This window comes from Octopus bimaculoides, chromosome 9 (genome assembly GCF_046866305.1).
Source record: "Octopus bimaculoides isolate indiv1 chromosome 9, ASM4686630v1, whole genome shotgun sequence".
Classification (NCBI taxonomy): domain Eukaryota; kingdom Metazoa; phylum Mollusca; class Cephalopoda; order Octopoda; family Octopodidae; genus Octopus; species Octopus bimaculoides.
In genome coordinates, this window is record NC_142936.1 from 17,094,694 (window position 1) to 17,110,322 (window position 15,629).

The 15,629-nt window shown below is 35.4% G+C and overlaps 1 protein-coding gene across 1 annotated transcript; it reads right to left on the minus strand.

Moving 5' to 3' along the window:
• Positions 1-503: 503 nt before the first annotated feature.
• On the minus strand, positions 504-12,725 carry LOC106869647 (uncharacterized). Its single transcript, XM_089357203.1, is given in 3 exon segments — positions 504-3,137; positions 7,209-8,420; positions 12,095-12,725. Coding segments are annotated over 2 exon segments (2,004 nt in total). The 5' UTR covers positions 8,010-8,420; positions 12,095-12,725; the 3' UTR covers positions 504-1,934.
• Positions 12,726-15,629: the final 2,904 nt, after the last annotated feature.

Here is a 15,629-nt window from a genome sequence, read left to right on the forward strand (position 1 = left end):
CATAACTTCTGGTTCAGTTTGTAACTTCCCTTCTCTCCCTCTGTATGTGTGTGTGTGTGTGTGTGTGTGTGTGTGTGTGCACGCACAGATGCACATATATTTCACAAAACTTTTATTAACAACAAAAAATATGAATCTCTATTCCTCCAGTACCCACTCAGTTGAGGGGTCTTACCTTACGAGTACTCACATGTGCAGGTGCCACATAAAAAGTACCCAGTGTGCTCTATTAAGTGGTTGGCATTATGAAGTGTGCAGAGCTGTAGAAACTATGCCAAAGTAGACTTAGAATCTGGCGGAGCTCTCTGGCCCATCTGTTCTTGTCAAATCATCGTTAAATGATGACGACGATTCTGATTCCATCTTTCTCTGTATATATAACATTATGCATGTACATATATATGAATGTGACAGCGATATTCTCTGTGTCTATACGTGTGTATTTATGTACACAAACTCACATCTCTCAACAGGATCTTCAAAGACATTTAACAAAGTTAAGATACAACTTGAAAATAGGAATTTATTTCCAAAATTATTTAACATGGATTGATATCAAAACAAAGTGTTAAAGAAGGAAAGGTGGTTCTGACAAAGTTTGCTAGTAATGTTTGAGAGAGAATTTTTTTAATCTGGGGTAAAACATCAATAACAGAAAAACATTTCAGTTTTGATAAAGCAGTGTGTGTGGGGAGAAGACAAACACACACATATATATTATATATACACATACACACGACAGGGTTCTTTCAGCCTCAGCCTACCAAATCTACTCACAAGGCCAATGTAGAAGACACTTGCTCCTGGTGCCATGCAGTGAAACTAAACCTAGTCATGTAGTTGGGAAACAAATGTCTTACCACACAGAAGGGTGGAGTGAAAATTTTTAAAATGTGGAAATTGAAAATGCCTGAGGGCTAAAATGCTGCTATATTTGATTATGAGAAAGATACTAAATTTTCATTGAAATCAATCAAGGGCACTTACTCCCTCAAGCCCCCTAAACTCTGAAAATGGGGAAGTTTTGAAAATTTTTTTACAATAGCAGTGTTTGAAGAGGTTGAGGGAGTTAATGTCTTTCACTGATCAAAGTGAAAATTTAGCATTTTTCTATTAATCAACTATAGCAACATTTTAGCTCTTAGGCATTTTCAATTTCCACAATTTTTTATTTTCACTCCACCCTAACACACATGTATGTGAGTGTGGGTATATAGATTATGAAATCTGGGGTGGAGTGAAAATAGCAAATTGTGGAAATTGAAAATGTCCGAGACCTAAAATCTTGCTATATTGAAAATACCTAAGGGCTAAAATGTTGCTATATTTGATTAGTAGAAAAATGCTGAATTTTATCTTAGATCAGTCAAGGACATTTACTCCCTCAAACTTCGCAATTGTAAAAAATTACAAAAATCCCCATTTTTGGAGTTTAGGGGGGCACGAGGGAGGAAATGCCCTTCATTGATTTCAGCGAAAATTTAGCATTTTTCTAGTAATGAAATATAGCAACATTTTAGCCCTCAGGCATTTTTAATTTCCACAATTTTTTATTTTCACTCCACCCTACCACACATGTACTGATCATATATATAGAGAGAGAGAGAGAGAGAAAGAGAGAGAGAGAGAGAGAGAGAGAAAAAATAACCAAGTTTCAAGAACTCATCGATGAGTTCTTGAAACTTGGTTATTTTCCCTAAAACTATATATTTTAATCTATAAAGCTCGATTTAATTTTAATTTTTTATAAATTGATTTTAATTGAGTTTTTACCTGTAATTTTGGATTTTGTCCCTAATATTATTATTACATATATATATATATGTGTGTGTATGTAGTTGAGAACTTTAAGGGAATCATTTCTCCATGCCAAATGTTCTTCAGTGTGTACCAGTTGTGGACTATGAGTTTAAATTTGCAACAGAATGATTCTTTCACTTTTTTCTGTTGAAAGGCTTCCTTCCTGAGTGTGTTTGCTTGTGTGTCTTTAAGATACTGCTGCTGATAAACGATTTCCCACACGTTACACAATGATAAGGTTCTTCTCCGGTGTGTATTCTTCTGTGAATAACAAAGCTAGAACTCTGGGTAAAAGATTTCCCGCAAATCTCACAGCGAAACAGCTTCTCTCCAGTGTGCGTTCTTTTGTGTTTTGTTAAATCACCATTGGAGACAAATGATTTTCCACACGTTTCACAGTGAAACAACTTCTCTCCAGTGTGTATTCTTCTATGTATTGTCAAACTAGAGTTAGAAACAAAAGGCTTTCCACATATTTCACAACGATAGGGCTTTTCACCAGTGTGACTTCGATTGTGGTAAACAAGTTTTGAATTACTAAAGAATGATTTGCCACATACTTGACATTGAAACGGCTTTACTCCAGTATGTATTCTTTTGTGCCTGTTTAATTCACTGTTGGATATGAAAGATTTGCTACATATTTTACAATGAAATGGTTTTTCTCCAGTGTGTCTACGTTTGTGAACCACAAGATCAGAATTTCTAACGAATGATTTTCCACAAATTTCACAATTATAAGGCTTATTACCAGTGTGTGTCATTGCATGCGTTTTTAAAAGACTGTGAGTGGTAAATGATTTTCCACATATTACACAACGATAAGGTTTTTCCCCCGTGTGTATCCTTGAATGTCTGCTTAAATTACCATTTGAGACAAAAGACTTCCCACAAATATCACAGCAGTATGGTTTTTCACCAGAATGTAAGCGTTTGTGTCTGTTTAAGTGACAATTAGAGGCAAAAGATTTTCCACATATTTTACAACAGTAAGGTTTTTCTCCAGTGTGACTACGTTTGTGGATAACAAGATTCGAACTACTAATGAAAGATTTGCCACATATCTCACAGCGATTCGGTTTTTCTCCTGTGTGTAATGTTTTGTGTTTTTTTAAATAACAATTGTCCACGAAAGATTTCCCGCATATTTCACAGCTAAAGGGTTTTTCTCCAGTATGACTACGTATGTGAACAACAAGATTCGAATTCTTCATGAAAGATTTCCCACAAATTTTACAAAGGAAAAGTTTTTCCCTAGTGTGAATCCTTCTGTGTTTTGTTAATTTCGTCCGTGAAACAAAATATTTCCCACACATTTCACAATGATAGGGGTTTTCCTTGTGTGTTTCTTTGTGTTTGAAGGCTTCATGTTTTGAAGGATATGTTTTCTTACAAATCTCACAGCAAAATTCTGGAACATTTCTGTGTGATGATCTTTGCACAGAAAAGGTTTTACTTCGTAAAGATTTTTCATTGCTGTATGTCTGTTTAACTGTATTTGTATTGGTAAAAACAATTGTGTTAGAAGTGTTCAAGTTATTAACATCTCCCATATTAATTCTCAGAGAATTCTTAAAAGCCGAGAAATGTCCTGGTAATCTATTACGGTTCGCTTTCTTGATATGATAGAATACTGTTTATATATAACAGGTATATTTTTTACTTACTATTAAAATGCGTCTTGCAGAATGGGTCCAGTTCACGAGACACTGTAGACGTTTTCAGTTCTGTACATATACGTGCGTGTGTAGTCCAAATGAAAGAACAAAGCGTAGAAAAGTACACAGTGTTTAAACTATCAGGTATTTCATGGCTAATTGAAATATATAATAATGCAAATGATGTAACACTAATTCTGAAACATGCAGGATACTACATGTATCCACAGACATTAAGGGCTGTCCTGCATTCTTTTAAAAGTTGATCTGGTCGCTGATATCCCTAGCTATTATGGGGAAAGGAAAAGCGCACGGAATGGTGTGGTTGTATAGCGAAATACAACTGTTTAAAGAACACTTATATACCGTAACCTGAGATAACTATTACACATGATATTTCGTTAGCAAAACTAATTACAACAGACTAGGTAGGCGGTGAAGTTGAAACTAATACCCCACTCTAGTGGATGACATCAGTGCTATAAGTTTGAGTACCAAACATGAATTAAAGACTCTTAACTTCGCCCGCTGAAATAAGTGCATTACGTAGGTCATTTGCGAGTCAAAACGAAGGATCACCATAATTATTTTTTATCAGAATTTTAATTTTTTAGGAATACAAAAAAAAGAAAGAAAAATATTTAAACAAACAACGAGTCCGGCCATCCTTTCGTAGTGAACTACAAACAAATGACACCGTCAGGATGCTATTATTTACGTAGCAGCAAAAGCGAGGGGAAAGTAAACATGTACAAAGATACAGTATTTTGGAGAACTCGAAGCAAGTGTGATATAGATATCCACGGAATAGTGCTCAGATATATGAGAACTTAAACTCTAATTCCTTCATCCAGAGCGGGTGCCTCTGGGTGATATTTATGTCCTTATTGCCCACAAAGGGATAAACATAGAGGGGACAAACAAGGACAGACAAAGGGATTAAGTCGATTACATCGACTCCAGTGCGTAACTGGTACTTGTTTAATCGACCCCGAAAGGATGAAAGGCAAAGTCGACCTTACGGGTAGGACAGTTTGCCCAAATGTGGCCTTTCTGTCCACATTCGAAGCACCGGGGTCTTCTCCCCTCCACCATTACCCGTAAGGTGCTTTCTTCTCCGAGGTATATATTTCCACGATCTTTTCTAGGGTCTGTGGCGCCGCTTAGATGATGACCACGAGGCCTTGCCCCTTCCAGTTCAGCTGGTGGATTTTTGAGGCCTCTAATATCGTTATTTCTTCTTCGAGCCCCAATAGTAGGGCTGGGAGTAGCTTTGGTTTGTTTTCAAGCTAGGAATTTCTTTTCCAAGTTTGCTATTGATTCAACTATAAGAACTAGGTCACATATACATGAATTCTCAAGAGTAGCAAGTCTCAAACCCTTCTGTTATGGCTTGGAAGTGAAGTGACGATTGACCTCTGATGTATCCCTACCTTCATGTTGAATTCATCACTATGTACATTACTCTCACCTTACTGACTGCACTTTTTGATATTGCTTGTACAGCTCTCACAAGCTATTCATCTACTCTGAGTGTAAAATTCAATTAGTATAATAATAGATAAAATAAGTAAGTTTATCCTCGATTTTACTCAAAGAGTATAAGATGTGTTTAAGCCTTTTTATAGAAGATTAATAACTGATTAGAATTGAAGAATTTCCTGTTTCTGAAAAAGGTCAGTTTTGGAGATGCAGATTTAGTTATGTTGGTCACTAGGTCACTAGGAAAACTCATCTGATAGCAAGATCTATTATTTGTGGTGATTCTGAAAGGTTTTAACTGCATGCTGTCCAAAACTAGAGAGGGTGAAGTACAAGATTACTTCCTTGATATGAACAGTTTCTCTGTCTTTGAGATGATGGGGCTAGATTGTCACAAATATAGGTTTGATGGGTCATTACAGTCTGAGTCTGTTCTTATTCAGAATTCAACTCACCTAGACAAGTGAGAGGACTATATCTCACTCATAAAGACAATATGTGTCACATTTTAATTGCATCATGAATTAATTATATTACATTGCTTCCAGGTTACTACTGTCAACATATTGACTACATTACTGCTATTATCATTTATTATATACTAAATTATCTTACAATCTCTAATATTTAATAATTAATATGAAATAACATCAACAAATTATATAGCTTTAAAGTAAACAATTGAAGATCAGTTTGGATAAATATGCAAGTCTTAATTCTATTTATGATCAGTACAAGTTTTAATTAGATCTTCTACATATAAAATGAGAAAAGAATAATTTCAAGATAAAACAGCTTTATTTAAATTTCAGAGTGATGTGGTCACAATTTTGGGTAGCAGACACAAGTTTGAAAAAACATGGCAATAACTTGTATGACAGACATGTCTAACCAAAATGGATATTGACGAAGATGATGATTCACAAATTGTACCAACCACTTTGCATTTTTATTAAGTTAAATGTTACACTGATACTTCCAAATTAACATTTAGCTTTGCCATCATGTCACAAAGGAATCATGTAATAAAAGGAAATATTTGTTCATTTATTTCTCCATGCCAACACAGGTTGGACAGAGTTTTACAGATGCAGTATTTTAAAACTAGATGGACTTCCTGTTGTCAATTCTTTCATGTTTTTCAAGCAAGGGTTTTTTAAAATCCTACATCATCATCATCATTTGATGTCTATTTCTCATGCTGGTATGGATAAGATAGTTTGACAGGGTCTGACGAGCTGCAGAGCTGCATCAGGTTCCAGTGTCAGCTTTGACATGGTTTCTGTTGTTGGACATCTTTCCTAATGTCACAAGGCTTTGAAAGTGTAGAGCTACAAGATATTGCTTACATGACATCCATGTTTTTCTCAGACAATGACAGATTGTAAGCACTGGAAGAAGACATTTGATAAAGATGTCACACAGAGATGAAACCTGAAATCACGTTACCAGCAAACTCCACATCCATGCCTATGTAACAAAATTATATAGATCTTAGGAACAACAGAATCATTTGTTTGTGGGGGTACATACATAATGAAATGTCAACAATAGCATATATAAGACACATGAAAGAATATATAATATCTAGAATATAAATAAACTGTTATATGTTTATATCATTATATATTTCTCAAAGAATTTACCTACAATCTCAAATAAATAAGTAGTATTTTATTTCTCTTCTGGAAATATGTTAGATGCAATATATATTAGTATTCTGAAAGAATATTTTTATTCATAATATCAGTGTGGTAAGTTTTCTCACAAATATATAGTTGTTATATAAAAAACAAAAAAAGTGTCTGAAAGTAGTTATACTGTTACATGTTCATTCCCATCTGAATGCATTTATTGTGAATTATATTTCTTTCATAGAACAAAATTTGATATATTTCTGTGTAGTTTATTTATGCATTTTTTTTTTTGAGAGAGAGAATCTGACCTAACACAATAGTTATATGTAAGATGCAGAAATAAATTTATTTCTCAAACGTGTGATAATGCTATAAATAGCGTGATCAGGATAACGTATCCATTTATTGCAGAAAAATACGTTACTGGCCAACCGTGAGACTCGAATTCACATCTCTGTGATTATGCATCAAGTGTTTTACCATTAAACTAAACTGCCCAGCAACGAATTCTTCTGCAATTTTAGAACTTATAAATTTAGCTTCATGAAGTTGAATTTATGAAGCTAAATTTATAAGTTCTAATACAGCTCAACGCTTCTAAAAAAAAAAAGAACAAACTTTGTTTGTTTACTTTCATTGTAATAGTTATATGGTTTTAACCTGTATGAACATATTTGTGTTTGTTTAAGTTCCCTGTATGAGAGAATGATTTACCACAGAAATCACAGTGATATGGTTTCTCTCCTGTATGAATTCGTTTGTGAATAGTTAAAGTACTACTCTCAGAAAATGACTGACCACAAATATCACAGTGATATGGTTTCTCTCCTGTATGAATGCGCTTGTGTTTAGTTAAGACACCATTTTCAGAGAAAGATTTACCACAGATATCACAGTTGTATAACTTAATTCCTGTATGAGTGTATTTGTGCCTAGTTAAGTGATCATTTCGTGAGAATGATTTACCACAGATATCACAGTGATATGGCTTCTCTCCAGTATGAATGCGTTTGTGTTTAGTTAAGACACCATTTTCAGAAAATGATTCACCACAAATATCACAACGATATGGTTTCTCTCCTGTATGAATGCGTTTGTGTTTAGTTAAGACACCATTTTCAGAGAATGATTTACCACAAATACCACAGTGATATGGCTTCTCTCCTGTATGAATCCGTTTGTGAGTAGTTAGGTTACATTTTACAGAGAATGACTTACCACAGATATCACAGTTATATGGCTTCTCTCCTGTATGAATACGTTTGTGTTTAGTTAAAGCATGACTTTGTGAGAATGATTTACCACAGATATTACAGTAATATGGTTTTTCTCCAGTATGTACACGTTTGTGAGTAACTAAGTTACCTTTCTGAGAGAATGATATACCACAGATATCACAATGGTATAATGCTTTCACTATCTCTTTTGGCATCTCTCCAGTAAAAAAAAAAAAAAAAATCAATCTTTTAAGTTCCTCTCATAAATCATTTTTCTATACTTTTTCTTTTTTCACCACAATATAAGGATATTTTTCTTCTTTTTACTTTTATATTTTGACCAGTACAAATATTTCTACTGGTTTACTTCCATCAACTGATATCTTTGTCAGTATCTGAAGATACTGTGATTTCCTTTGTAAAGTTTTCTCAAGTTTCATTAGAATCTCAAATCATCTATTACTTTTTCTAGGCAGCAAAAGTTGGGAAATTTTGCTTTTAATGTCAGTTCAAGTAAATATTCCACAGGAATTCTACCATGAATTTAAATAAACAAAGTTGCATAAGTTTGGTATAGCATCTTCCTTAAGCCTTTGCATAATAATATGCCAACTTCATTTGGTATTCTGAAATAATAACATAAAAACAGAATATGATACAGAGGATATTTTAAAAATAGAGAGATAACAGTGTAAATCTTACTATATTTCTATACTGATAAACTGTTGATATATAATTTTACCTAACCAATTGAATCCTATTCCTTAATTTATTATAAAAATTACATCATACAACCATGTATGAAGTCTACATATACTTGTAAATTATAGCCCTAGCTTCAGATTGTTTAATATTATATAAGTTAAACTACTGAATAAGAAATGATAATTATCTGTGCATATCCAGAAACATCATTTGCCATTGTGTTTTCGCTTTTGTTAAATCCAAGGTGAAGACCATCACTTCTCATGAGCATTATATATTGAGGACTTCATTATCTTGTGTCTCTCTCTTTCAAGTAGATGAAGACAGACACAAAACACTCAGGTATTGGATACAGTTCATTATCATCATTATTGTTTTAACATCCACTTTTCTATGCTCGCATAGATCAAACAGAATTTGTTGAGGCAGGTTTTCTACAGACAGATATCCTTCCAGTCACTAACTCTCCTGTTTCCAAGTAAGGTAATATTTCCTCATAGCCAAACATGTTTTTCAGGGAAGACTGGAAAAAACAACATTGCTTGTATGATAGTGAGGTTTGTTTACAGCCATCATGTGATGTCAAGACATACATGCATGTATATACATAAATATGAAAGTTTTAGGCTTTATATATATGTATATATATATATATATATATATATATATATATATATATATATATATATATATACCACTGTTCGAGCGTGATCGTTACCAGCCTTCCTGGCACTTGTGCCCACGGCATGTGAAAAGTCATTTGAGCGAGATCGTTGCCAGTGCCACTGGACTGGCTCCTGTGCAGGTGTCACGTAAAATACACCATTTTGAGCATGGCCATTGCCAGTACCGCCTGACTGGCCCTCATGCCGGTGGCACGTAAAAGCACCCACTACACTCTCGGAGTGGTTGGCGTTAGGAAGGGCATCCAGCTGTAGAAACTCTGCCAAATCAGATTGGAGCCTGGTGTAGCCATCTGGTTCACCAGTCCTCAGTCAAATCGTCCAACCCATGCTAGCATGGAAAGCGGACGTTAAACGATGATGATGATGATATATAGAAAATAAAAGAATGTCTCGAATGCAGGAAGGCTCGGACGATGGTTTAGAAAATGAGGTAAAAAGTGGCCAGCAAGCCTCCACAGAGAACTGAAACCTACACTTCTTAAAATCTAGCTGAGCGCTCTGTACCATTAAGCTAAGAGGCCCCTGACAACAGATACTGCTTTTTTATAATGCTAAGTAATAGCTTTTGGATTGTGTGAACATTTTGTAACAAACTTATAAGCGTATTCTACAGAAAATAAGGAAATGTCTCTAATGCAGGAAAGCTGTGAAGACAACTTAGAAAATCAGCTGTTGGGTTAAGCTTTTACTTTGCAACAATGTGATTTCCATTCAGTTCCACTGTGCGGAAGCCTGTTGCAAAAATATATATGTATGTGTGTCTTTGTGTTTCTTTGTTCCTCCACCATTTGACAACTGGTGTATGTTCCTATAACTTAGTAGTTCACCTAAGAGACCAATAGAATAAGTATCAAACTTGAAAAAGTAAGTATTGGTGTACTGGAGCGGCACGTCTGTCAAACGGTAACGCAGGTGTCCTAAGGCGAGCTCAGCGTGGACGGAAATTACACGTCGAGCAAAAGCTCGCTCGATCTCGATTTTCAGTATGAAACAAGTAAAAGATAAAATGATAGGCATTACTACATTTTGGTGCCCCTCGTAAATTTTCTGGAAAATGCATATTTTTAAAATGAAATTTTGTAAAGATACTTTACTGAGGGTGCAGATTACAATAACACTGACAACATTAAAAAAATGTTAATGAAGAACTTTTGGATCATTCCACCCACAAAACTTGGTTCCCTCTCTTTTACTTGTTTCAGTCATTTGACTGTGGCCATGCTGGAGCACCACCTTTAGTCGAGCAAATCGACCCCAGGACTTATTCTTTGGAAGCCTAGTACTTATTCTATGGGTCACTTTTGCCTAACCGCTAAGTTACGGGCACGTAAACACACCAGCATCGGTTGTCAAGCGATGCTGGGTGGGGGGACAAACACACACACACACATATATATATACATATACATATATACGACAGGCTTCTTTCAGTTTCCGTCTACCAAATCCACTCACAAGGCTTTGGTCAGCCCGAGGCTATATTAGAAGACACTTGCCCAAGGTGCCATGCCGTGGGACTGAACCCGGTACCATGTGGTTGGTAAGCAAGCTACTTACCACACAGCCACTCCTACGCCTATACACAGCCACTCCTTTGTAAATGATATTTTGAAGACAGATATTGTGAATGTAAACTGCATAGAAGTGATGTATTAAACATATAAATCTTAAGGGTGGGGGGAAAGTTGTGGTGGGCGGGGAAGGAGAGAAAGCTCCGAAACACTTCTAAAAAAGATATTTTTTTAGTGGCGTTTCAGAAAAGCTCACCCACATAAGTTCGATTTTCTTCGTTTTCACAGGAATTTCTCATTATTTGTTAAGCACTATGTACTTTGAAATGGGGGGGGGGGGACCTTTTCTAAACACAGAATTTTAAAATCCATAAGTTTTAAAACTTCACCCCTTCTTGTTATATTCCATATTCTGAAACATACGTGGCTGTGTGGTAAGTAGCTTGCTTACCAACCACATGGTTCCGGGTTCAGTCCCACTGCGTGGCACTTTGGTCAAGTGTCTTCTACTATAGCCTCGGGCCGACCAAAGCCTTGTGAATAGATTTGGTAGACGGAAACTGAAAGAAGCCTGTCGTATATATGTATATGTATATATATATATGTGTGTGTGTGTGTTTGTCCCCCCACCCAGCATCGCTTGACAACCGATGCTGGTGTGTTTACGTGCCCGTAACTTAGCGGTTAGGCAAAAGTGACCCATAGAATAAGTACTAAGCTTCCAAAGAATAAGTCCTAGTGTCGATTTGCTCGATTAAAGGCGGTGATCCAGCATGGCCGCAGTCAAATGACTGAAACAAGTAAAACAATTTAAATCCATGCATTTTATACGTGTTCTCACCCCAGCAATCAGCAATATATAATATATATATATATATATATATATATATATATTGTTGTTATTTTATATGAAAGATTTGGAATACACTTTAACAAAAAAAAAACTTATAACTTTGTCCATTTCATCGCACAATTCGTAATTAAAAAAATTCTGATACCTTCACAAGTTGTGTGGTAAACGAAACAACAAATCTAGTCTGAATTAAAATCTTCCATATACTTCTGTTTATTTTTGTCTCGTGCAGGAGGTGAAAAAATAGTATGTAAAATTTAATTTGATGACTATAAACTGGAGAAAAATTGGATGATCATAGCTACTAAAACGCAAATGAAACTCTAGGGAATAATGTGCATTATTACATACATTGTTGTAACTGTGAATATACAAAAACCATGTATATTTCGTTGTTTCGGTGTTTTACTAAATAAAATTTTACTGTCTCTATCGAAAATAAATTACGCCGCTTTTCTCTAATTTTCTACCAGAACATGTGATAATGAAAATAATTTAAATGTTTTTTTTGTGTCATGGTTTAAATAATATAAATATTTACCTACATCATCATTCAGTCATTAGGAATCGGCAAGTACGGTGAAAGCTATATGATTCTAGCTGTTATATTATTATACAATCAACCAAAAAAAAGCAATTGCTGATTAAAGAAGGCTCTTCTTGTATTTCTCCAAAATTTCGATATTGTGTTTCCCAAATTTAAACAATACTTGTCGTCCTTTATTTCTTTTGCTGTCTCTTAGAATGCAGTCTTAGTTTTCATTCACTTATCTCTTATTCTCTATACGCCTCCAGCACAATTTCTCGTTTTTTTGTTTGTTTTTTTTTTAATATAATCTTGACAATGTTATCTAATTTACTTCCCGGTTTGTCCCGGGGGTCAATAATAATAACAGCAGGAAACTACATAGCACTCTCTAACGATTAGAAATCAGTTCTTACCATTCAATCAATGAAACTTCCACTTTTCACTAAATTTGTAAACGTAACAGTTTATTTCTAACAGCTATAGCTGACCTTAGTTTTATAAATGACTAAACCATAGGTAACATGAAATAACTACATTTTGATTCACGCAAAATTGCTTTAAAATGGTGTTAGCACTTTTCAGCGAAGTGTTGTATTCAAACATTGGCGGGTACTACTAAAGCAGCGCGGACCCGAACGCGCAGTTGCGCGTCCGCGCTAGCTAGTCGTGAGTGGTCGATCCGAACCCTAACCCTAACCCTAAACACGTATTCATTTGCACACGCGGGTTAGGGTTAGGGATAGGGTTAGGGACAGGGTTAGGGATAGGGTTAGGATCGACCACTCAAGACTAGCTAGCGCGGACGCGCGACTGCGCGTTCGGGTCCGCGCTGCTTTAGTAGTATCCATTGGCGGAGGTAAAGGATATGGACCACACCCCCTTTCGGTGTTTGCGGGGTGGAGGAGGGGGGCGATCTTTCGGTACGATTACCTAAATATCGGCCTTTTCCGTAAAAAAGTGTTGGAGAGAAACAGGGAAACGATGTCATATCAACGACAGACATACAGAGAGCGCGATTTATTTTGAAGGGTTTAGAGTTAGGGTTAGGGTTAGGTTTACGGTTAAGGTTTGGGTTTTAGGGTTTCCGTCCCTAACTGTAACCGTAACCCTAACCCTGACACTAAAACCCTAATCCTAACACTATAGTGAAGATTGTGCGGCTATTATGGAAAAGGCCGATCTATGGTAAAGATCGCCGAAGACACTTTTGACGGAAAAGGCCGATATTTAGGTAATCGTACCGAAAGATCACCGAGTGGGGTTCTACAGAAACCCACTTTTTCGACTGCAGAGATTACGAATTTGCAAAAAAAAAAAAAAAATATCGGCATTCCAAAATTTTAATTCCCAAACCGCAGATTCACTTTCTAAATACGAATTACCAAACAAAGAAAACATTTTTTAATGTCGTTTTGTTGTCGTGTGCGCGCGTGTGTGTTTGTGTGTGTGCAAAAAAAAATTAATTAATTTTTACTAAATTTTGAAAAGCCGATTTTTTGGCAGATTCGGTATCTCCGCGCTCGAAAAAGTGGATTTCTGTTGGAAAAAAATAAAAATAAAAATAAACTCCGAAAGTGTTTTTTACCTCCACCCAAACATTTGTGATGGTATAAGATGAAACTCATGAAAATGGGTGGATGGAAGGGAGGGCTTATAATTCTACTCTTCCATTTGTATATTTCCTCGCAAAAAGAAACGCCCCCCCCCCCCAGATACTATAGTAATTTACTTTGATTAATTTTTATTGATCGGTAGTTTATCCAATGTCTATTGCAATGCTTGGGGTAGAGAATATTTGGCGAAGGTAAAGAATACGTACACCCAGTGTTTAGGGTTATGTCGTAAACGGGTGGTGTGCGTATCCTTAACCTCTGCCGAATATTCTAAGATTTTCTGTTACGAACTAAAAGGGGGACATTTCAAGTTGCATAACCCATGAGTTTGATGAAAAGGCTTGTCCCTATCCAACATTTCAGCTACCTACATGCAACATTGTGACCAACTTGGAACATACATTCACTTTCACACTAAGATATTTCCTTGTTTTTATATACAGTGTTTGTAATAACTGACTAAATCATGTAATAACTTACGAGATCATTCACGAACCAGAAGAAAATATGCTTTGAGAAGTAGTTAAAAGTTCGTCTGTCTATCATTGTTTTCATCGATTTCAGATCGTATTACTTCATTACATCTCATAATTTCATCTTATAACTAAAAAATTTCTTTTTACATTAACAATTTTTATATGTATGTTTGTATATGGATATATATATATATATATGTGTGTGTGTGTGTATAGATAGATAGATAGTGGAGGTGCAATGGCCCAGTGGTTAGGGCAGCAGACTCGCGGTATCGATTTCCAGACCGGGCGTTGAGTGTTTATTGAGCGAAAACACATAAAGCTCCACGAGGCTCCGGCAGGGGATGGTGGCGAATCCTGCTGTACTCTTTTGCCACAACTTTCTCTCACTCTTTCTTCCTGTTTCTGTTGTACCTGTAATTCAAAGGGCCAGCCTTGTCGCGCTGAATCTCCTCGAGAACTACGTTAAGGGTACACGTGTCTGTGGAGTGCTCAGCCACTTGCATGTTAATTTCACGAGCAGGCTGTTCCGTTGATCGGATCAACTGGAACCCTCGACGTCGTAAACGACGAGTGCCAACAATATATATATATATATATATATATATATGTGTGTGTGTGTGTGTGTATAGATAGATAGAGATATATATTTTGTAAGAAACAAAGGTACTTTTAACCATTCAATGACTTACACATGATCTTAACACAACTTTTTAAAAATATCGACTTTATGTTTAACCTGCTACAATACAAACCAAAAAATATTTTGGATGATATTCTGGATGATATTCCACACCATTATACTATGCAATGATCATGAACAAGTTACTGAATGGATTTCTTTACTTCCTTGATATGAAAAAAAAAAAAAAAAATAGATGTCCATTAACTGTAATCAAAAAAACTTACATTTGTAAAATTTCATCTTAAAAATATGTGCAGTTCTAACAGTTTCAAACTCCTCTTCATCAATGTTACTCACAGATGAAAATAGGAATGAAAAACGAACAGAGTAAAAAGAAAAATATTTTTAAAACTATCTTAAAGAAAAATTTTAAAAAATTTTAAATAGGAAATGAAACTGAAAAGATGACAGGAAACTGAAGTATTAGTATAAATATATTTATATGAACATTGAACAGAGCAGAGGTCTTTGGAAATAATCGTTTGAGAAAACCTAGAAAGTTTTTTTTTCTCGAATTTTCGAAGTTCAAAGGTTCAGAAGTTTCAAGTTTTGAAAGTTTATAAGTTAAAAAGGTCTAGCAGTTTTTGATAGATAGATGAAAATAGGGATGTTGACTCTGTCATTCTCTGGTCTGCCAGCCTGTCTCTACCACCACATTTTTCTAATTTTTTCTTCTATTCTCCTGCAAAGCTATTCATTTTTGTAAAGCTATTCATTCTCTTTAAACTTAATGGTTACCGCAGTTCCATACAACGGTATTCTAGCCATGATCATTAT